Consider the following 23,589-nt stretch of genomic DNA (forward strand, 5'->3'; position numbering starts at 1 on the left):
ACAACCCTAGGAAACAAAATCTTCAATCTATGAAACAGAACTTCCCTCTACATCTCAATTCAAATTCAGGTTTCCTAGAACAGTTACATAAACACAACATTCCTTCCCAACAGGCCATTTCCAAAAACCCAACTTACAGAACATGTTGTTCCCATCAGTACTTAAAACTAAAACTACAATTTCATATGCTCAAATTGTCCTTATTCCCTATAAAACAAGTGTACAAGGGAATGTCTCAAAGCTAACTAAAGCATCCCAGTGTGACTTTATGTTTCGTCACAATAATGCATAACTTGTAACCTCCCCAACAAAAAAATGCAACTGCAATTAAGTAGTCCTCTACATTTCTTAAATTAAGTTTAACCCTTAGACCCCCACACATTTTCAGCTTCTCCCCTAACCAATAAAACAATATGCTGCTTACCTACCTGTAAAGTTTCATTCTTTTATTTATTTACCAAATATGTATGACAGCCTATCATATGCCAGGTCCAGGTGGAACATGGTAATGAACAAAAACATGCTCATGTCTAGTAGGGTAGGCAAACTGAAATAAGTGCCATTAAGGAAAGAAATAGGGAATTTTGACTGGGGGCAAGGGGTTTGTCAGGGAAAGTTTTCCCTGCATTCAAAAGTCATGCCAGAACTGCCGTTTAGAGGCTGAGTAGGAAATAGCCAGGCAGGTGAAAGTGAGGGCTGGAAGCAAAAGAACAGCATGTAATAAGGCCCATGGCAGGAGGAGGTGGGGAGAAAGGCATGGCAGGCCGGTGCAGCAGCAGGTACAGAGATGAACGTGAGGTATGAGGCTGGCAGGTGGGCAGAGCCAGACCACCAAGGTCTTGGAAAAAATCTTCAGTCACTATCCAGAGAACAACTGAAGAGTATGCAGCTGGGATATGATAATCACTCATTCAAAACATATTTGCTGAGCCCTGATATGCCAGGAACTCTCCAGGAACCAGGAAACCAGGAATGAGGAAAACACACACACACACACACGCACACACATACCCTTGTCCTCATGGTGTTCACACTCTGGAGGGAGAAGGGAAACAGTAAACAAGTAAAATACACAGTATGTGTGAAGGAGAAAAAGGAGAGAGAGGCTGGGGAAGAGGCAAGAAGAAGAGGTTGCTTATTTAAGCAGGATGGGGTAAAGAAGGCCTCGTTGGTAAGATGACATTTGAACAGAGGCCTGAAGGAGGTGAGGAATTTTCCCATATTGATAACCAAGGGGAGAATACTACAGCCAGATGAAACAGCAAGCACATGGGTCCCAAGGCAAGGGCTTGCTTAGTTTCCTACAGGACCCACAAAGAGGCCACTGCAAAGCGTACAGGTGACAAAGTCAGAGGCAAAAGCAGGGAACTAGGGAACAGGGTCTTGTAGATGGCTAACAACATAGTCTTACTCTGGGTGAGATGGGAAACTTTTGGAAGGTTCTGTGTAAAGGAAGGTTGTAATCTGACTTCCTTTCAAAATGATTCCTCCAGCTGTTGACTTGGGAGAGGGGAGGAACAGTTGGAAGTCTCTAACTATAATTTAAGGGAGAGAAACAGAGGCTTGGACCAGAGTGGTAATTGGTAAGAAGTGGTCAGATTCAGGATATACCTTAAGGCAAAATCAATAGGATATGCTGATGGTTGGGGGGTAAAATATGAAAGAGAGGAGTTAAGGATGACTCCAAGGTTTTTAGCCTACACAACTCTAAGAATGGACTGATCCTCACTGATATGCAGAACACAGAAGCAGATTTAGGGTTGAAATCAGTTTTGTTTTGGACACATTAGGCTTGAGATGTCAATTAGAAATCCAAGAAGGGCTTCAAGAAAACAGAGATACATGAACTTGGAGTTCAGAAGAAAGGTACAGGCTGAAGACATTAATTAGGAAGCTGTGTAAAGATAGTATGCAAAACCATGAAACCCAATTGAATGAGATCACGTATAGCATGGAAGTCAAGAGAGAAGAGCAGAGGTCTGACAAAGAACTGGGGCATGCCAATGGAAAGAGGCTGGAAGATGAAGACAAACAACAAAGGGGACTGAAGATGCATGACTAGTGTTACCAGAGATCTGGTTTGAAAAGAATGGGGGTAAGGGATGGTACAGGAAGACTAAGGTAGAAAGTTACAAAAATGACTTTTAGCAGGCCTACTGAAACACTTTTCCTGGGAAACTATCCACTGCAGAAGTATATAAAAATATGGCTGAAATGGCAACGGTGGGCCTTTTGAACAGCAGTACTCAGCAAGGGGAAATCTGGGGATTCAGGGATCCCATTCCTCTCATGCTGCACTGACTTGTGCTTTGAAGAGACACACCACGCAACCACGTATTCCTATCCTTTGCAATTTAATAAACATCATCACTTTTAACTCATCTCTTTGTCAATCCCTGTAACATTTTGACAGCTATGTAGTAATTACTGCAGCCTTCCAGGTGAGAGAGGTTGGCAGCTTAGAGATAGATGGACAAAAGATGATCAACTCAAGATACTTGAGGCATCTGGGAACGGGCCTCAGGAAAGGGATGAGACTGGAGAGATGAGTTTGTAGGTCATCTGTTGAGAGTGAAACCGATGATACACATGGACGCAGGCTGCCTAGGGAAGACATGAGGAAGAAGAAAAGAGAGCCTAGCATTGATCTTTTGAGATACATGAATATTTATTAGTTGTGTAAAATTTTTAAAGTTTGCAAAGGAGCCTAAGAAAGAATGGCTATGGAGGGAAGAGGAAAACCAGAAAGGTGCAGCACAAGAGAAGTCAGGGAAAGACAGTGTTTCAAGGAGGGGAGGAGCCGACTGAGTCAACATAGGATGAAAATAAACATCTTTTTAAATTTTTATTTAACTTATGACAGATTGTCTTAGTTTTGTCAGTAGGTCTGTTGGTCCTGTTGATTACTACCAAAGCTTTCTGTGATACAGTCAATGAAACCATCTTATAATTTTGTTATTTGCTAACATCTTTCTAATAAACTAGTCAAAATCTCTCTAATTGTAAGATAGCAAGGCTGATAAACACATTTGGGATAAAACTATACTATGGCACTGAAGTGCTTTTGGAAAGAGCAGAGACCAAGGTGTCTCTAGCAGAGTCCTAGACATACCTTTATTTAGACCTTGGGCAGGACTCTTGCCTTTCTAAGTTACTGGTTCAACTACTGGGAAGGAAGAAGGTGGGGCAGAGGTTGCAGAGCTGGGGTAGTGAGCCCCAGGGATGCAGTAAACTTGTTTATCTATAATATTCCACCTCCACAAGATCCTATAGTTCACAGTTAATTCTGTGGGAATATGGGGGTAAAGTGTGTATCTAGACCACACATTTTCATTGGTAGCTTCTAGATGGCTTTTAAATTAATCAATTTCAAGCTATTTGGCTCAGCCACGTGTTTCAGCCAGTTTTCAGACCAACCAGACAGACTGACACCTCTGAAGTCTATTTTTTAAGGGAGAGGATACTAAATAAGTATTTGTTCTTTCCCTAATATAGTGTCATATACTAGACACTAATTAGTTCATTTATAGTAAATATTCATATTTTCTGAAGAATTTAATATTAATTCAAAGAGAAAACACTTTTCTACCCATCCAAAGGTAGTTACACTTTTAAATGTTAATCAAACTGTTAGTTTAAAATCAAATTTAAAATACGAGTACTGCTGATTTCTCAGTACTTAATAATAGCATATTGGTACACAATAAGACCTTGCTCAATAAATATGTGTTGAGTGAGTGAATGAAAGGACCATCCTTTGTTGGGCTTAGAAATTCCACTGAAAAATTAATATAATATCGACAAATTGCCATATTCCCCATAATTCCAGTATTTTTGTCTCACATAAACTGGTTCCAGCACTCCTACAGATAGTATCCAATTCTATTCAAAGCACAACACACATAAAAATTGTAGAGATGCAAAATATGACTTTCATCATTTGCTTTAAGCATAAAAAAGAAGAAAGTGTATACTAACAAAGTATCTTACAGTATACTACTATTTTTCTTGGCCCAATAAAGTATTTGCCTTCCCAAAACTCAATTCTAGAGGGACTTGTCAAAGGTTATTATTCCTTGTGCCTTGAGTGATCATGACTGGCTCATAGGTATGTTTTGTTCACCATTCCAGTTATATTATTGACTGGTTTCACAGAGTAAAAACAGTATGCAGCAAATAAAAATGCTCAATAAGGTTTTGTAAAATGAAACAGAAGTGGGAAGAATGGGGATCATTCCACTTTGTTCATAAATAAAATCCTGTCTCTATAACTCCTTTTGACTCCCTATGCTTTAGCCAAAGATAGTCCCTACCGCCTCTCCACCTTCTGATTTTTCATGCTTTGCCCTGTTTCTTCAGTTCTGGTACATGCAATATCCTTGCATAGCATTTCCTCCCATTAACTAACTCTCAATGACCAAATCCTATCCATCTTTAAAGGCAAACATCACCAAATCCATGAGCCTTCTGTGAACTCCACAGCTAGAAGAAATCTTATCTTTTCCTAAACAGTAGCAACTCATCTATTTCTTTATAACATTTAATATACTCTATTTTGTATATGTCGTTATTTCCTTACACTTTTATAGCGTGGTATGTATGTATTGTATATATAGTATAGTATTCATAGTTATTTACACTTTTCATCTCTTCGAATAATTTTTAAACTTTTTATGGATAGATTCAATGTCAACTAATCTGCTCCTCCCATGAAGCTTAGCTCAATATCTTGTGCAAAAGAGATGATCATTAAATAAAGAAGCATAAAATAAGAGATCTTATCACATACTGCTTTGTGTACAATTTCCATAAAGAAATGAACAAAGCCATATGATATACTAAAGACACTGAGAACTGAGTTATCAATTATATAAATATACATTTGGTTCTATCAGTCTTTGCTGTTTATTATACACCATCCTTATTGGAGGGAGTGATTTTATTCAGACTTACAGTTAAGTGCCCCTCATGATGGTCTGGGAAATGAATGAATAAGTACTCTGTGGCTACCAGTTGCATTATGGAGTCACCTAGGAATTCCATTCTCTGATTGTGGCCTCTGAAAAAAGAAACACCAATGTAAAGAGAGCCATAAGAATTTGTGGATTTCAAAAAAATTCAGTTTTTAAAAAGACATTATTTAAAAACATTATGAGTTCATTTTTCTTTAAAGCACAAAACTAAATACAATTCCCTAAGGCCCCTCAATTGAGACAAAATTTGAGTCTCAATAGATTGAGTCCCAAAGAATAAAGTAAGTGCTATTTAAGAGTTAAACAGCCATTAAAATAAAGATTGCTAAGCAGTGCCTGGTCAGAATTGAAAAATGAGGTATAACATAATTAAGAATAGCAAACTTGTAACAAAACAATGCAAAAAGGCCCCAGAATTTTCTTTGCTAAATCTTTACTTCCCTATTGAAATTATTCAAACGTGTAATACAGTTTAAGGACACTTAAAAAAAAAAAATCCATGATGGAAATTTTTAATCTTTGCAATAATATTTGATTGGAGAGGGGGGCAGGGGAAAGAAAAACCCAAAATTGGAATAAAAAAATATCCCATAAAAAATATGGTTATTTTCTATAGATATTTCACTAGGTCATCTTCAAATTGTTGTTCTAGAGCAGGTATTGGACGGCCAAGTCCAGGCCATGGCCTGTTTTTGTAAATAAAAATTTAAAGGAATACAGCCATGCTCATTCATTTAAGGTTTAATTTATGGACATTTTTGCACCACTATGGCAGAGGTGAATTGTGGCAGAGACCATATGGCCCACAAGGCCTAAAATACGTAATATCTGTTCCTTTACAGAAAAAAAAAAAATTTTATGTACCTTGCACTTTCCTATACATCATAAAGAAACAAGTCACATGAAAATGGAACCAAAAATACTGGATTGGAGCAAGTACCTTGCTTCACACCAGTGTCCAGCTGCTCTTCCATCTCACAATGTGACATTCTTTGAACTACATTTGAAATCCCAGTCCTTTGAAGGGCATATATATATCAAAGGTTTGGGACTGCCCCATCTAAATGGTCACATTGGGACTACATGAGTACTTCTAACTCACAGGGTCAGATGGTTAAATCCCACAGTTCTCAATGTGAATGCTCGTGCCAGAAGTCGAACATGAGTAAAAATTACTCCAATTGCTTCTTCAAACTCAGTAAGTTTCTGTAGAACTGGAGAAGTTTCAATAAGTTGTCGATCAGTATTTGGTTCCTGTAGCTACAGGAAAAGAAATAAAATTTGTGTGCAGTTCTTGATTAATACAAATAATTATCAATTCTAGGACAGCATTTTGTAATATTCCTTCTCCCACAGGCAGAAATTTCTGAAATGCCAATGTAACACAGAAGTGTTTTTCTCATCTCTTAAAATGACAAACAAACCTAATATTTAAAGAAGGCTCAAACAATATTTTCCAATCTTTTACCAGATTTCAAGGCCATGTACTATACACAGATAGTTCAAAATCTCAATCATTATACTGAATCTCCAAGGAAGATGCAAACTGAAGAACGACTGGTAGAGAATTTATATATCTAATAAAGCAGAGATTCTCAAACCTTAGTGCTTATCAGAACGCTTAGAGGGCTTGTTAAACATGGATAACTCAGCCCTATCTCCAGAGTTTCTGATTCATTGTGTCTAGAGTGCAGCTCAAGAATTTTGTCTTTCTATCAAGTTCCCAAGTGATGTGGACGCTGCTGGTCTGGGATTGCCTTTAAAGAACCACTGCCTTAGAATAACTTGACCACTGTGTGTCTTCTAGGGACTAAGCTATTTTGGTGGATGAGTATCATTAATTTGGGATTCAGCGTACATTAGACATTATTATACAACTAGACATGTGCTCTACATAACAATGAGTCTTTTAAAACTGGCAGAGAGCAAACATGAAAGATACAATTAAAATTACCATTTTCAACAATGATGGGCAACTCTGCATTACTATTTTTTATTAATAAGATATTTTAAAGTATTCTGAATTAATGCCATTTATTACTATAAAGCCTCTAGTGGGAGGGTTCAGCCAGTAGTGATTATTCTTATTATATGGATTCAGGTGTTGATATATGTAAATCAACATATATATGTCTGTGTACACATATATACATACATACTTAGCTCTCCTTCTCCAAACTAAAACAAAAACAAAAGCAAAGAACAGTAAGAATTTCTAAAACCAACTGGGGACAAGGGCTTAACCACATGCAGATCTTTTAATTTTTCAAACCTTTATTAAAAAGCCATCACACTATGCTGTTTTTAATATATAATATGTTTTAAGCAATCTGAGTCAAAGCCTTCAATTTCTAAGATGCAAATTAGGTAAACATTTAGTAATGTTAATTTAATATTATTCTACTTTTTCAATAAGCCTAGACTTGCTTGTATATTATTTTCCCTACAACAGCAGGCATGTGGATATACTGGAGTCAAAACACAGTGTTTTGAAAATTATTTTACAATTTTTTTTTTTTGACAGTTACACAAATAACTCTTTCTGCCTTGATGGACAATGACCTCCAGTGCTCCCCTCCCCCATTCCAAATCATATAACTACAAATGCACAGGAGCACTACTATTGGTTTCACCAATACCTGGTTCTGACCCACAGCTAAAACTTAAAACGCCACTGAAGGAAATCAAAAGATAACAGGGGGTGGGACAAAAAGGCAACCAAAGTAAAATGAATACCTGGAGTTGTAAAGCTCATTGCAGACAGGAAGGTCTTACTTACTTGGAGTGGGTGGAGAGGATAATTGAGCCAGACTTCACGCAGGTCCTAGAAAATGGAGTGATGCCTTTAATGCCTGAGGGAGCTATTTAACACTCTACAGTACTAAATAAAAGGTCATTATTTGAAATACTGAACTGTTACAGACGCTGACCCCACTTATTGCAGATTCAGTAGTACTAGCAAACTAATTTTTTTTTAAAGTGTAGAAGTCAGAGAGATGCATTTAAACAAAACAACATGGGAGGGGATGTGGCTTAAGCAGTTGAGCACTTGCCTCCCACAAGGGAGGTCCTGGATGCAGTCTCTGGTACCTCCTAAAGAAAAGACAGACAAACAATGAGCGCAAACAATGAGCACAAACAACAAGCAAAAACAGTGAGCAAACAGATAAGGGAGCCACCTGGGGAGGGATATAAAAGACGTAACATGAAGAAAATAAAATATTTTTGCTTTTTCTATTACACTGGAGAAGGTTGTCATTTTATTGTATTTTTTTAGTTCACCATTCCTGACAAATGTTCATCAGCTATGACTTTTCTAACTCAAATTCACTTCAAATATTCTTTATTTTAGGCATTAATTCATTAACATATTTAAATCCTGTTTAAAGATGGAATGGAAACACCCCATACCTCGTTCATAAGCTCTTACTGTCATAAGATCACACTGTAACTGTGGGTCACTACAAATGTTTACTTGGAATATGAAAATGAATGAATTTTATGGAAAACACTGTTACCTTATCTTATCTTTGAATTCAACCTAAAGGCAGTTATAATTAGAACTTTCTCAGGATTACAATGTTTTTCCTTCAGCTTTAGACTGTAGGAAGCCTCTGACTGAATGTACTTTCTGGCCTTGATATTAGGCTTTTGAAGCAAATAATAAAAACTTCTGAACACAGGGAAAAAGAAATTTTTTTAAAAGTTTTATCTTTCAGGGGAGGAACAGGAAAACTTAGTACTAGTTGTGAAATACTTGGTGATAAAGTGAAATAAAATATCCAATGTTTTTGTATAACGACTTAAAAAAAAAGTTTAGGTTTGTTTATTAAACTTTTATTATAGCAACATACATACAACCTAAAATTTCCCCTTTTAACCATATTTACATATATAATTCAGTGCTTTTTTTCATTTTGCCAATATATTTTTAAAGTCCTCTTTAAGGTATTTTTTTAAAGAACTTCTCTTGACCCATTCAATAACCTTTCTCTTGAATTCTCTATAGCATGAACTGCACTGAATGTCACTCCCATCCTCCAGCTTTCTCTGCTCTCTCTCAGTGCTTCCTTTCTTGCTCCTACATCCTAAGAGAACACTGACCTAACTTCAGTCTTATGCCTGGCCTATGCACTATGCTGTCTTTTAGAGTATTCCAGCAATCTCATTGCTTAAGCCACTATGTCAAAGTGAATTACTCATCTACCCCTGCTGTTCTGACCTCTCATCTAAGCTTCTAGCCCATAACTCTAAATCCTCCATGGGCATCCTGTACCTAAACACCCAATGTGACCAAATGATAACTTCTCATCTTTCCCCTTAAACTAGGGAGGGGAACACTGGGAAAGACTGCAGGCTTGGGAGTGATTCCTTTTTTTTTGGACTTCTCATCATTCTCCTCTAGGATTCAGAAGGATTCCATCCTGGGGACCTCTGATGTGGAGAGAGGTTCACTGTCAGGTGTGCCACCTCAGTTACTGGTCTCTGCTGTTCTTCGCTTTGAGTCTTCCCTTCTTCTCTCTCTTTTGTTGCATCATCATCTTGCTGCGTGACTCACTTGCACAGGCAATGGTTCACCACACGGGCACTCACATGGGCAGCTGGCCCACCACACAGGCATGCTTTCTCTACTTCTTTTTAACCAGGAGGTCCCAGGGATTGAACCTGGGTCCCCCCATATGGTAAGCGGAGGCCTTATCACTTGAGCCACATCCACTTCCCTGATTCCATTTTGACAAGTTAGTTAACTTCCCTAAGCCTCCATTTCTTTAACATGAAGAAATTAGAGAATCTCCTTCCACGTGTTCACAGCCCATCTGTAGCGGTTTGATATTACTGATGAATTCCAAAAAGAAATATTGGATTATGTTTGTAAACTGATCTTTTCCTCTGGGCATATTAGATTATACTGGATTCACAGGTTTACTTGATTAAATAATTACGTAAACCTCTTGTGCTAGTAGGGCACAGATAAAAGGAATGGCAAAGGACAGAGTTAAGGGTTTTTGAGGTTAGAGTTTTGATATTGGAATCTGATGCTGAAGCCTTAAGCTAGAGGCCCAGGAAGAGAGGGACCCAGGAAGCCTGAACCCTCACAGACATTGGCAGCCATCTTGCTCCACCATGTGAAAACAGACTGGTGAAGGAAGTAACTTATGCTTTATGGCCACGTATCTCTAAGCTCTATCCCAAATAAATACCCTTTATACAAGCCAACCAATTTCTGGTATTTTGCATTAGCACCCTTTTGGCTGACTAATACATCCACTATCCCCCATCTTCTAATAACGTAATGCCTCACAACTAGACTACTCAACTGCTTTCACTTCATTTCACTCTGCACTCTGTGATAAGTTCTCCTATACGTTAGTATCAAAGTAAATACATTGGAAAAGATCTACATTAGAATCCCTATTGTACAACTATTAGTTCAAGGACCTTGGACATTTTTTAAAAAGACTTATTTATTTATTTATTTCCCTCCCCTCCCCCCCCAACCCTGGTTGTCTGTTCTCTGTGTCTATTTGCTGCATCTTCTTTGTCCACTTCTGTTGTTGTCAGCGGCACGGGAATCTGTTTCTTTTTGTTGCGTCATCTTGTGTCAGCTCTCCGTGTGTGTGTCACCATTCCTCGGCAGGCTGCACTTTCTTTCGCACTGGTAGGCTCTCCTTATGGGGTGCACTCCTTGCACGTGAGGCTCCCCTATGTGGGGACACCCCTGTGTGGCATGGCACTCCTTGCGCGCATCAGCACTGCACATGAGCCAGCTCCACACGGGTCAAGGAGGCCCGGGGTTTGAACCGTGGACCTCCCATGTGGTAGACAGATGCCCTAACCACTGGGCCAAGTCCATCGCCCCGACCTTGGACATTGAATGGGTGATCTATTCATGCAACATACTTTTACTGAATACCTATTATGTATCAGGTTACTGAGATGAATAAAATAGTATTCCTGTCCACAAAGGGGTCATAGTCTAGTGGAGCAGAATGAAGGTACTCATTAATACTGTAGCAGTTTGTATTCTTGATGAATTCCAAAAAGAAATATTGGATTATGTTTGTAAACTGATTTTTTCCTCTTGGTATATTAGATTAAATTGGATTCAAAGGTTTACTTGATTAAGTAATTATGTAAACCTCTTGTGCCAGTAGGGCATTGAGTCCTCACCCTTTGGTGGATGGGGACTCACAGATAAAAGGCATGGCAAAGGACAGAATTGAGAGTTTTTAATGCTGGAGTTTGATGCTGAAACTGGAACCCCAGGGAGAGAGACAGAGCCTAGAGAGCCTCAGAGCCTACAGCTGGCCTTGTGGAAAAAAACAGAGGCGCTGAGCCCAGAGGTACCCAGGAAACCTGAACCCTCACAGACATCAGCAGCCACTTTCCTCCAAAACATGAAAATAGACTTTGGTGAGGGAAGTAGCTTATGCTTTATGGCCTGATCTGTAAGCTCCTACCCCAAATAAATACCCTTTATAAAAACCAACCAATTTCTGATATTTTGCATCAGAACCCCTTTGGCTAATACAAATATTCCTTACATATCTCGCTGTTAGTTCTACAACAGTGAGATATTCAAGGACTAATAAAACTCTGTCCGGGGCAGGTAAAGCTTCAAAGAGGATGCAGCCTAAAGAATAAGGAGACATTTGCCAATTAGGAGACAGAAAATCAAAAGCAAGATATCGTATCATACAAATATTAATAATATATCTCAAAGTATACAAAAAACTATTAAATGCAATGGTGTATAGGTAGTTTAGATATTGGTGGGTTGTAAAGAAATCAAAGAAATAGTTTTTTAAACAAGATAGGTCATAATCAATTGTGCATTAGGAAGAGGACAGCACTAAATGCAGCATGGACGATGACCTGGAGGGTGAGGAATAATAGCCAGTTAAATAGTCTGGGTAAGAGATGAGGTTTTAGAGCAGAGGATGGCCAAGAGTGAACCAATTCACGAGATATTTGGGATGGAATTGATAGGTTTTTGCAACTCAATATATATGAGAAGAAGATAGATTAGGGACAAAAAAGAACCCTAAGGTTTCTGGTTTGGAAGATAAAATAAAGGAGGAGAAACATGTTTGTGGGTCAATGGTATAGGTTCAAATACTAAACATGCTGAGTATGAGTTGTCTGTGGAACACCTATGTGAAGTGGCCCAAAAGCAACTGTTGCGTCTGGAAACCTCTAAAAAAAAAGGCCTGGGTCAGAGATTTTGGGAGTATCATCACATAATGGGATGTATAAAAAGTAAAAGGGGGAATAGAAAAAAATTTACACAATAATACTCCCCTATCTAAGAGGGTAATTGGAATGATCAAAAGGAAACAAGGGGGAAGCGGTTGTGGCTCTACTGAAAAAGCATCTGCCTACCACGTGGAGGGTCCAGGGTTCAATACCCTGGGCCTCCTGACCCATGTGGTGAGCTGGCCCACATGCAGTGCTGCCATGCGCAAGGAGTGCCGTGCCACACAGCAGTGCCCAGCGTAGGGGTGCCTCACGCGCAAGGAGTGCACGCCGCAAGGAAAGCCGCTCCGCACAAAAACAGCACAGCCTGCCCAGGAGTGATGCTGCACGTGCAGAGAGCTGATGCAGCAAAATGAAGCAAAAACAACAAAAAGAGTGACACAGTTTCCCAGTGCCACATGACAAGAATGCCAGTAGACACAGAAGAACTCACAGCGAATGGACACAAAGAGCAGACAATGGGGGAAGGGGAGAGAAATAAATAAAATAAAAATCTTAAAAAAAAAAAAAAAAGAAACAATGGATATAAATGTACTGAGTGAATCCTGAAGGGTTATACACAGACTGAAATCCAGAAAGAGCAAAAACTGTCTGGCGCTGAAAGAATAAAAATCAGTTCAGACTGAAAAAGATAAAACAGCCCTGCTATTAATCAGGCTGAGAGCACAGACACCAATAAAGTCAGCTGCAAAGTTAACAGGAAACAATGTTTCCTCCAGATCTTGTAGCAGCTGTAAAATGACATAATGACCCCTTCTCTGAGTGACTACAGCTTTTTTCTAATGCTGCTTCCTGACCCGTTTTGCAATTTCTCACCTCCTGAATAAAGATTGCTGGGACTCTCAATTGCTAAACTGCCCTTGTTGCATGACAATTTCAAATTAATCCCTCACTTCTAACTCGCCCTCAGAAAAGGCAACCAAGAATTGATCCCTGCTTCCCCTAACCCTCCTCAGAATCATTCAACAGGCACCTGGGCCTAATAAAAGACCCTGGCACCTCCCTCTCATGAGGGCCTTCCTTGGAGGCTACGGTTGTCCCAGGCTGTCTTCAGCTGATTAGACTTTCTCTATACTATTAGGCAAAAAAAGTACAATGGTTCACCAATGTTTCCCACATACTACAAGTAACAGATCTAAACCTATATTGAGATGTCAAATGAGTTAGAAGGTCCAAGTTTGCGTACTTGAAAATATTGACGTGGGAAGACTATATGCTACTGAGCCCAACACTCTTAAAAGATACTCTAAAATGAATTCTGAATCTCAGCTGTCCCATTTGTAAGATAATATTGTCTGCTTTTCATTTATTCATTTCATTCTTTTAACAAATATTTATTATTGCACCAAGCACCGGAAATATAAGATAAGCTTGCTAAGTAGACAAGGGGGAGAGAAGCAGATTAAAGAGAGAAAACAATCTAAACAAAAGCTCTCATGCAATTAAAAATGCAACAGGAAAAACTATGTGATTCAGGAAACAGGAGCAGAGTGACTGAGGGTGCTGTGCATAAGACAGAAGAAGGTGACAGAAAATAGGTAGGAGTGGGAGAAAAGAGCTTGGAGGGTGAAGGAAGGACACAGAGGTAAGACTAGAGAAAGGAAGCCCTGCAAAGGGGTTGCTACAACTGCCAACAAAAGATGAAGGCCAGAATAAAGATATTTTAAGACTTGAGAATTAAGTCTAAAACACATGCCATCTGCTACAGATACAAATCAAGATGCATGCTGTTTATGTGTGTATGACAAAATGGGGAACATGGCTTATCTGTAGATAATTTCTCCATCAGAAGGAAATTCACACATCAAAAAATCATCACCTATCTCTATAAAAAGAAATAAAAAAACCCCAAATCCTCAGATAAGAACACTGTCCATGTGACATTTTCAAAACCACTGATTCTTTTATTTAAAAAAAAAGAAAAAAGCCTAAGTAATCCAGTAATAACATCTGACAGCCACTTACGCTGAAGGTTTCACAAAGGCTTAAAACACTGGTTTCTTATGTTCTTTATTGCTTCATGAGGGCCATTTCATTCAATTATAATGACATTTCAATTTGGAATACAGAGCTGCCTCTCTCTTTAAATGTTAAATTGACTTGTTTTGGTATAAAAAGCATCAAGTGTGCTCTATTACATACAGGATTAAAAAGGTATCTCTAGCAATATTAATAGCTTTAGTAACAACAGAAACTATTTTAGAATTTAACATTTTTTCTTAAACTATAATTTGCTTAAAAAAGCAAGTCCTTCCATTCTCTTTATTCAAAGCTCTTAGACACTCCCTATGAACTAACTTTCTAAAATAAATATACATTTATCTAGTCTATATAATTTGCATAAAAATAAATCATAAATAGAAAAGCCAAAGGGCGACAGCATCAATGAAGCCTGCATGGGGTAGGTACCCAATGATTATAAAATATAAAATCATAATTAATTTCAAGATACTTCAAAATGAAGCAAAATTCTATTATATCCACACTTGTATTTAATTTACAAGTGACCGTGAGGATAGAGAGGATTTCAGATAGAAGAAAAACTCCTACTGTAAATATCCATAGAGCTTTTCAATCAATAACAGCTGACTGAATAAGCTATTTTTAATGTACTTGAAACCTACCATCTAAATGGATATTGTTTCTCCCCCACTCTCTTCAAAAAACAAAGACTCGTTGAAATGAAATCATCTGTAATGATACATAACTGAGAAATATGAAATGATTCAAGATAAATACCGGATCATTAAAGAGTAAGCGTCCAAATAACTGTTTGGCTTCCTCCAGGCTTCCCTCCAAGTAAACAGCCCCTGGATAAAAGGCAGAGTATGCCAAGGAAGGGTGCATTAATATTCAGAGAAAATTACATACCTCTATAAAAAGCAAAAAGGCAAACCAAAACCTACTCATAGAAAAAACTGATAAGATGACAAGCAATTGTTTTTAAAGGCAATGTTTTCCCTCTTCCTCACCTATGCTTTGTTTTATAAATTAGACTGAAATAAAATATTCAATTTACTAAAATATAAATCTAATATTATAAATAAAAGAGGCCAAATATGAACTATCATGAAGGATAAGAGTATGTTAAGGAATCAAATAGTTGATTTTATGAAAAATGCTATGTCTTACTTTCTATTTCAGACCATACATACAGGTATCTACCAAACAAACAAACAAAAAACCCTGAAAGACAAAATCTAAATCTACATCAATGAAAGCTTCTTCAAATAAAAATCAAGGTAATCTTTACATTTAATTTGAAAAAACTGAAGCACTTGAACACTTTTACCATTAATCAAAACCAGTAGTCTTTTAACATTTTAATTGGATATCAATACTCAAATAACTATAAGGTGGAAGAGTCATATTTTCTCGAAAGCATATTTTTATACTTCTCTTTAGGAAGACCATTTTCCACTTAACACTAAGACTAAAGTTACCAGAGCATCTAATGACTAAATATATTTACTATTTACCAATGGTTATAATAGTAATAATAAAATAGTAATAGTAGTAGTAGCAGTAGTTGCTGTTGTTGTTGCTGTTGTTGTTGTGATGTGAGGGCCGCTTATGCCCTAGGAAATGTGCAAAGCATTTCCACCTTCCTATGTACCCTTCATGGACATTTCACTAAGAAGGTATTAGAAAAGACTTAGTGGATTTGGGCTGTGTTGGGTGACTTGGGGGAAGGTTTAAGGAATTAGAACTTGGCTCTGGCTTAAATGCTGCCATGGTTTAATATTAAGATCTTGACAACAATTCTGTGAGGTAGATGATCCTATCTCCCTATCAGAGATGGAGAAACCAAGGCTCAAAGAGATTAAATCACTTGCCAAAGACAGAGCTGATAAATGACAGAAGAGGGAATTGAATCATGTCTCCCTGGCTCTGGAGCCAACCATAACACTACCTGTCAAAAACATTATGTGTACAGAGCACAGTAATTCCATGTGACAAATTCTCTGAAAAAATATATTTGTGAAAAATAGACATAGCTGTGATAGACTGTGGGTGATGATTAAACATTCTCTTGCCATCATCATCAGCATAAAACTAATGGGAAGCTTTTATTTTCATTTTCAAAGGAAGAGGGCAAAAATGTAAGTACAAAGCCTTCTGAAAAATAAAATGTACTTAGTCATTTACCTAAAAATAAAAAAATCAAGAATTGTCAGTCCACTATAACATTTCTAACAAGTATATTGTAAAACATACTTATAATCTCCAGCTAATAAACTCCTTGTAACTTTCCTCTACTAAGAGCTAATTGTGTTCTGGTTACAGTGAAAGAAGAAACTGAGGAAATTAAATGACTTGCTGAGTGAGAAGCAGTGTCTGTATCAGTCTTGCTTCAAGTGAATAAATAATACAAAGATCTAAAAAACGTAGGCTTTTCAACATGTTTAAATCAAATAATCTTGCAAATATTTAAAATGTAGTAGAAAACAATATTGGGACCTCACTAGCACCTTAATTTCTATTTATGAACATAATCCTGAATTGAATCTGGAAAATAATCCATCTCCGTATCAGTGCAATTCAATTCAACTCAGTAACTTTTTATTAAGCCTCCACATGACATAAGACACCATTTCAGGCACAAGGAATGCAAAAAAGAGCAAGCACAATCACTACTCTGTAGGAACTAATACATCTACACTAGAATGGGATAAAGATTATACTTGGTGCTTCATATGCTTTGAGAATAATTCTGCCTCAAGTCTCAGCACTGAATTTTATGTGCTTTCCACACACCTTAGACACCCAAGGAAACTAAATTATAGAAAGAGAAATTACCTATTAATGCTTCAAAACAATTAGCCATTGCATGTCGAAGGTCTGATTCTCTACAAAGGTCAGGCCCATGGGCATAAAGCATAAATCGATCCAGTTCAAGTTTCTACAAAATTCAAAATAACAAAAGTAAGAAGGCATCTGACAAAATCGTAACTATAATAACTCAACATCTCCTGGGGTAGGGGATATTATAGATTTAAGTAGTATATTAGGAGGGTTTTGTTCTACCATTAAGAGCCCTGAACATGCTTCAGCTCCAACTACCCTTGAATCTTCCCCAAGAAAGCTGCTATGAACTCTGACAATTCAAAGAGGGTTCAGAACTGATCAGAACTGAGCTGTCCAATACCCAGTTCAAAGCAGGCATTAGACCGGGCTAGAATACAACTCTGCTAAAAAGACCATGGGCCCCCTGTACTTGCCCAACATGTCTAAGGAGCCACAAACCCAACCCAAAGTTTAGAAGGTGAATTTTATCTCTTTGAACTCCAGAGTTATGAGGTACTGGTGATGTCTGTGCCACATAGATTTTCATGTAATAAAATAAATAGGGACCCTCAGAAGATTTCCAATGTCTTAATTCTGAATCTTTTTTTAAATTTGGTGAGGTTTTCTGGGACCCTGAATCTTTGTCCTTTGTCCCCTTTAAGAGACTCCCACACTCATCCCTTTAAAGGCTCAGAGAGACCTCCTTCTGAGGAATGGGTGAGGCTTACCTTATGGACTCTGGGAATACTGTTTAAAATGAATTGTATTTCCTTTTTTGCTTTGGTCTCAGAAAAGCTTATAGTGAAATTCGTTGCCCAGCTATAGGAATTGTGGAGGGCCCATGAATACATCTGTGTATGCTAAATTTATCTCTCATTTCCTTTCACTGTCATATCCATAATCTCCCTTTACCCTGAATTCTACAGTTGCTTATTTCTTATCCTACTATAATATACAAGTCAATTCAGGACCCTTTACAACCAGACACAGTAAGAATACTTTTTACAATAGTCCTAAGAGTGAATACATGATAAATCATAATTCTTTCCATAAAAGGAGAAAGGTACAAACACTGCCATTCTATAAGTTTTTAACATCTTTATATCTATTTTCATTGCCATGTAATTCAATTCAATAAATACTGTATAAGCAATAACATGCCAAGTAATATGGAGTAAGTTCCAAGTCAATGAACAACGTAGGACAGTATGAGTCTCATCAGTCCTCAGACAAAAGACACTCAGATTTCGTGTATCTTATTGTGCATATTAAATGTCCTTATCCATTTACACTGGAAAAAGACAGACACAGTAAGAATTATATATGCTTATCAGTATTTTGTACTGCTAGGAATTCATGAGTATAATACACTCAAATGAAAATTCTGACTATCACAACTACACAGCAGAAAACACTGCTTTTTAAAAATTGATCCCAAAGTGCAAGAATTTATACCAGAATATGTACATAACCTCTGTTTCACAACTTCACTGGGAAAAACCAATTGTTTGCTATCTCTGGAGCTCCACTTAAGAGTGGATTGCAAGCCGTAATTTATATTATAAAAAACTATTCTGGAATGGTATGAATTTTCCAACTTCTCATTGAACCTACTGTATATCCTTAAATTTTCCACATAGGCATTGGTGGAACTTTAAAAGGAGAGAGCTTTCTTCGGTTAGGATTCTAATTCCCCATCAAGTTTCTCACACCCAAATAGCTGAGGACCACTGCTCTAGACAGGAGAGGCGAGACCACCTAGCTTTCTGCTGGAGCAGATAGGTGTTGAGTGCTAAGAGAATGAATATCGAGACTTGGGATGGAGAAAGATCATATAGAAACCCCTGAAGGTAGAAGCTTCCTGCCTCTGGCATTACTCATGGCTTTGTATACTACCCAGTTGGCTATGTAGTAGCTTCTGTTTTCATGCTATGCAATTTCTCACACTTTACAAATGTCTCCTCTATAATTATTTGAAGAACGATTATGCAATTCATTATATCCTGAACTAAAAAAGGAAACATTGTGTGTGTGGCGGGTATGAGGAATAATCTATATATTAACACATATTTCTAGTCGACATTTGTAGGAAATACCGGGAAGCATTTTAACAATTAAATCAGTAAAGACTGAAGCAGTTTTACATAGAGTTGTGGAATTCCATTCATCATAAGGTTGCTAATACTGACTTACTATACCTGTTGCCTACAGATTTTCATTAAGGCGTCACTTTGTTAAATGCCACTGAAGATAATGTACCTATGGTGATGATGATGATATGGCATAAAACAAAACAATGTACTCTTTCTAACACAGAAATCATGGGCTAAATCCAGCCACATTTTTTAATATAATTAATGCCTTCACAAGATCATATTAAGAATCTGGTCATAAAACCAGGATGAGTTTTTATCTAGCCTTCTCTAGCAAATTCTAACTTTTATACCAAAATGAAGAAAAAGTTAGAAATTACTTAAGGCAAAATTCAAGGAGAACTCACTGAAGTGATTTTCCAGTGATCCTCAGTATTTGGGGATTTAAGAGTCACAGTTTTACCTACTATTAAAGCAAACCCAATGGTCTATAAAATATAATGATTTATAATGAGAACAGTAGCAGCAGCAATAAAAATAACTAGCTCTTATTAATTTATTAACATCTTTGTGTTACTACTATGAACAGGCATTGTGCCAAGCACTTTATAAGAAGAATCATTAAAATCCAAATTATAATCACATTCAATCCTTAAAAACATCCTGTGTGTCAGCGGTGAATGCCATTGCCATTTTATAGATGAGGAAACAGTCTTAGAGAAGAGAACAATTTGCTCGTGGCCATACTGATCACAGGAGAAGTGGTATAGACTGGACTCCTGATGGGTCAATGGATATGCCATAATTTTATCTGTTATGATTTATTATAAGAAGATGCCACATGGAGATGGGAATATCAAATTAGATAGAGTAAGCAAAGTGCCTATCATGATTAGGAATTGAGAAAGGGCTCTGTTAGTCATTCAGCAGAGTCAGTGTGGCTAGCTGGATAGCCTAAACCCAAAATCTTAGTTAACGGGATTTGTGATTTGGAGGATTCTCAAAGATCTGTCAATTATTCCTTTGTGGATATAAATGGTCTGGAGTATTCTGTTCAAAGCTATAATTCTTGTTAAAGTAAATTAAAAACAAATGTATTAGAGAAATATTACACAAAGGGAAACTACAGAATATTTCACTTCTTTCAGTCTGTTCCCATGTTCCTTTTCCCCAAATGTTTAACTCGGATAATGTACATCTGTCGAATCTTTCCTCCTCTGTTATCAAGTTACCCCACTGTGAAGTTCATTAACTGCTGGTGAAACTCACAAAGGTATTACAACTAGGAAGGTTGAATCCTTAAAACCCAAACAAAAAAAAATACTTCCTGGTTATAAAATATTACACTCTTAATACACCCTATATAGTTTTTTATTCAAATGTAAAATTATGCATGGACTAAAGAAGAGAATGTGAGACTTCACTATAAATGCTTTAAACGCTTGCTATACCTTTGCTAGCATGGCAAGGTGTTGATTCTGAACAATAGCAGTTCGATAGGTTGCTAATCCTCCTTCTTCCAGACTAGGAAACAAATAGTACAAATGGACACTAAAAAAAAGAAAAGAAACACATAAGTAAATATGTATCATGACTTTCTGTCTGTGCCTATGGGTCATAGACAAAGAACTGGCATACAGTACCCACTCAATAGATACCAGCAGATTTGAACTAAAATGAAGGGTTTGATCAAAAGTCTTTGAAAGCTAAAGAATAAGTAACAGTGTATCTGAATGAGCTAAAACCAAAACAGTAGCCTTCACTCATATTTCCACATTATTTCTATTAAAAGATTTCTCTGAAATCTGATGACAGCAAAGACCTGAAAAATCAAGTAGCACACTGCTAATGGCAAACACATTTGAACTCTGAAATTGGACAGGAAACAATACTTTTCCTTGGAAATGGTTATGAGTTACTCTTGAAGAGCGCTATGGAGAGCCCTGGGCAGGGTAGCAGTGGTGGCATATTCTTCACAAGCACAGACAGGGACAGTGGGACAGAACTGAGTGGCACAGATGGTTTGTTCTGCTATAGGGATGGTGCTAAGGGGGATGATCAGGAAAGGGTGGGATTTGGGGAATGGGCCACTCAGAAAGCAGTTTTGGATGACAGCAGCATTTATACTTTTCTAAATCTCACACCATTTTGTACAACACAACATCGGTCAGAGCAGCTGAGGTTGTTTAGTGCCACTGTACCCAATGAGAAGATGCTAAGGGAGGCAGCCCTTCTCCTCATTATGTCCTTCTTTCAGAAGGAAAGGAAGAGAGAATAAAAACAGCTCAAGATATTTCCAAGAGAAGTATGTGTTATCTTTTTAAAAGAGAAATTATGTAAGTATGGGAAAACAAAACATACTTCCTTACCCCTACCTACAAATTAAGGATCGTGAAACCTTTCTGGAACAAAAACATACATAAATACACGCATATAAACACTCCAAAATCTAGTCATTAAAATTATTTTTAAGCCTTACTTCCCTTGAGATCAGAAAGAGTAAGAAAGACAAATCCTAGAAAATGAAGTGAAATGACATTTTAAAATACCATCCTTTTCTTTATAAATTGAATATAAGCACTGAAGCACCTAGACTAAGACAAGCTGATCTCTTGTGGCTGTAACTTTAACATATACTTGACAGGACAGTCACTAGCCTTTCATCTTGTAATCTTGTTCATTACTGCATCAGTGAGTGCAAGTTATCAGGGCAAAGAGTCACTGGCATATGGCTTTTAAGCTCTACAGAACAGAAAAAATGCATGGTACGTCGATGCCTTAACTTGGCTAAGTACAAAGAATGTAATGTATTAAGTATGCTACCTATAAAACTTAATTATTGGGGAAGAGCAGAAAAGCCTACTTACCTGGTCAAGAACTCAACAACAGCATCTCCCAGGAACTCCAGTCGTTCATTGTGGTTAATCCTACAGTAAGAATTGAAAAGATCATTGAATACAGAACACATTTACATTCCCTACCTCTCTTACAAAAGAAAAAGACATGAGGGTTAGCTCTTTTAACACTCAAAAGGCCCTATCTTATTATCCATAATCAAGAGCACCTACTACCAGCTCAGCCCCAAGGCATCTGGGCCCTGCCTAATAGAAAAGAGAGGTGGCATTCCATTATACTTTGTGGCACCTGCGGACTTCCTTCCCCTGAGAATCAGACTTACAGCAGCCACATAAATCAAGGAGATATTACCCTAACAATTGTGAACCTTTCCACACTGCTGTCAAGCAGATGAGAAAAAGGAGAAACATTCTAGTGAGAGTTAGATCTGAATACTAAAATATCAGTTTTTGTCCAATGCTGTAAGGATAGCTTCCCATAACCTAAAGGCTAAATGTGACCTAGCATCCATTATCCTTCAGAATCCTGGCTAACTTAAGGATTTAATCCCATTTTTCACTGCCACCCTCTCACACCTATGCACCAGGCTCCTGGCTCTGTACTGCCTGATGTTCTCTGAAAAAGGTGTCCTCTGAAATACTCAGTGCTCCAGTTCAGCCCAAGCTCTCTCTACCTGAGAGCATTCCACTCTCTCCCCTGAAAACCAACTTGTCCCTCAAAGCCCTGAAACAAATGTTATCTTCTCTGTGAAGGCCCATCTGCTTCCCCTCATCAAAATGAATACTTCCCTCCTCCGGGCATATATCGCACATTATTTTTATCTTAAGTATATGATGAAGTCTTATCTCACTGGGTTTAGTTTCATATGTTAGCATACCAAGCTGAAAAGACCAGCAAGGTGGTCCATGGAAAACCTCCTTCTCCTTCTCATTAAGTCCCAAATGGCTGTCTTCTCTCACATCACTATCTTTTCGGCTAAGCAATGACTGCATGAAGAAGGAACACTGAGGAGGTCACTGCAGTAGTCCCAATGAGAGATAATGGCTTAAGTGAGGGAGGTGGTGGGGGAGGAGGTGAGAAACAGATTTGAGATACACTTCAGAGATACAACTGAAAAGAAACTGTTGACAATTGGGGTTTTAGAGAATGGAACAGTGAAGTAAAGAAATAAATGAACATCAACTCCTGGGTTTTGGTTTAGGTAGCTGGATGAAAAGTAGTGCCGTTTCCTAAGGAGAGGACCAAAACGGATACAGATTTGGAGGGAAAGCAGGCATTGCATTTTAGACATGTTAATTTTGAAATGCCTATAAAACATTTAGAGACCCAGCAAAGCGCTAGATATACTGACTTACAGTTCATGGACAAGGGCAAATTTAGTGATAAATCTTTAGGAGTAGGTAGCATAGAGTATTTAAGGTAAAAGAACTAGATAGCATTATTTGCAGAGAGGATGCAGCTAAAGAAAAGCAGGGGTCTCTAGGTTGAGCGGAGGAGAGTGTTAAGGTAGAAGGGCTGAGCAGAAGGATAGCTGGTAAAGGAAGACTGGCCAGGGAGGTGGGAAAAGCAGGCCAGTAGGTTATCATCTGAGTCACTGAAAAGAATGTGGTTCAAGAAAGAAG

At 37.8% G+C, this 23,589-nt stretch overlaps 1 protein-coding gene across 19 annotated transcripts in view; it reads right to left on the bottom strand.

The window, feature by feature from the left end:
• DROSHA (drosha ribonuclease III) overlaps positions 1–23,589 on the bottom strand; it is a 140,783-nt gene that overhangs the window by 15,247 nt on the left and 101,947 nt on the right. For all 19 annotated transcript variants that reach the window (XM_058307374.1, XM_058307386.1, XM_058307363.1 and 16 more), the window contains 7 exons: positions 21,979–22,038; positions 20,563–20,662; positions 17,031–17,133; positions 14,970–15,040; positions 7,753–7,797; positions 6,076–6,233; positions 4,954–5,059 (listed from right to left, as the gene is read on the bottom strand). In XM_058307374.1, coding sequence (XP_058163357.1) covers positions 4,954–5,059; positions 6,076–6,233; positions 7,753–7,797; positions 14,970–15,040; positions 17,031–17,133; positions 20,563–20,662; positions 21,979–22,038 — 643 coding nt within the window. The remainder of the gene's footprint in view (positions 1–4,953; positions 5,060–6,075; positions 6,234–7,752; positions 7,798–14,969; positions 15,041–17,030; positions 17,134–20,562; positions 20,663–21,978; positions 22,039–23,589) is intronic.

This window comes from Dasypus novemcinctus, chromosome 2 (genome assembly GCF_030445035.2).
Source record: "Dasypus novemcinctus isolate mDasNov1 chromosome 2, mDasNov1.1.hap2, whole genome shotgun sequence".
Classification (NCBI taxonomy): domain Eukaryota; kingdom Metazoa; phylum Chordata; class Mammalia; order Cingulata; family Dasypodidae; genus Dasypus; species Dasypus novemcinctus.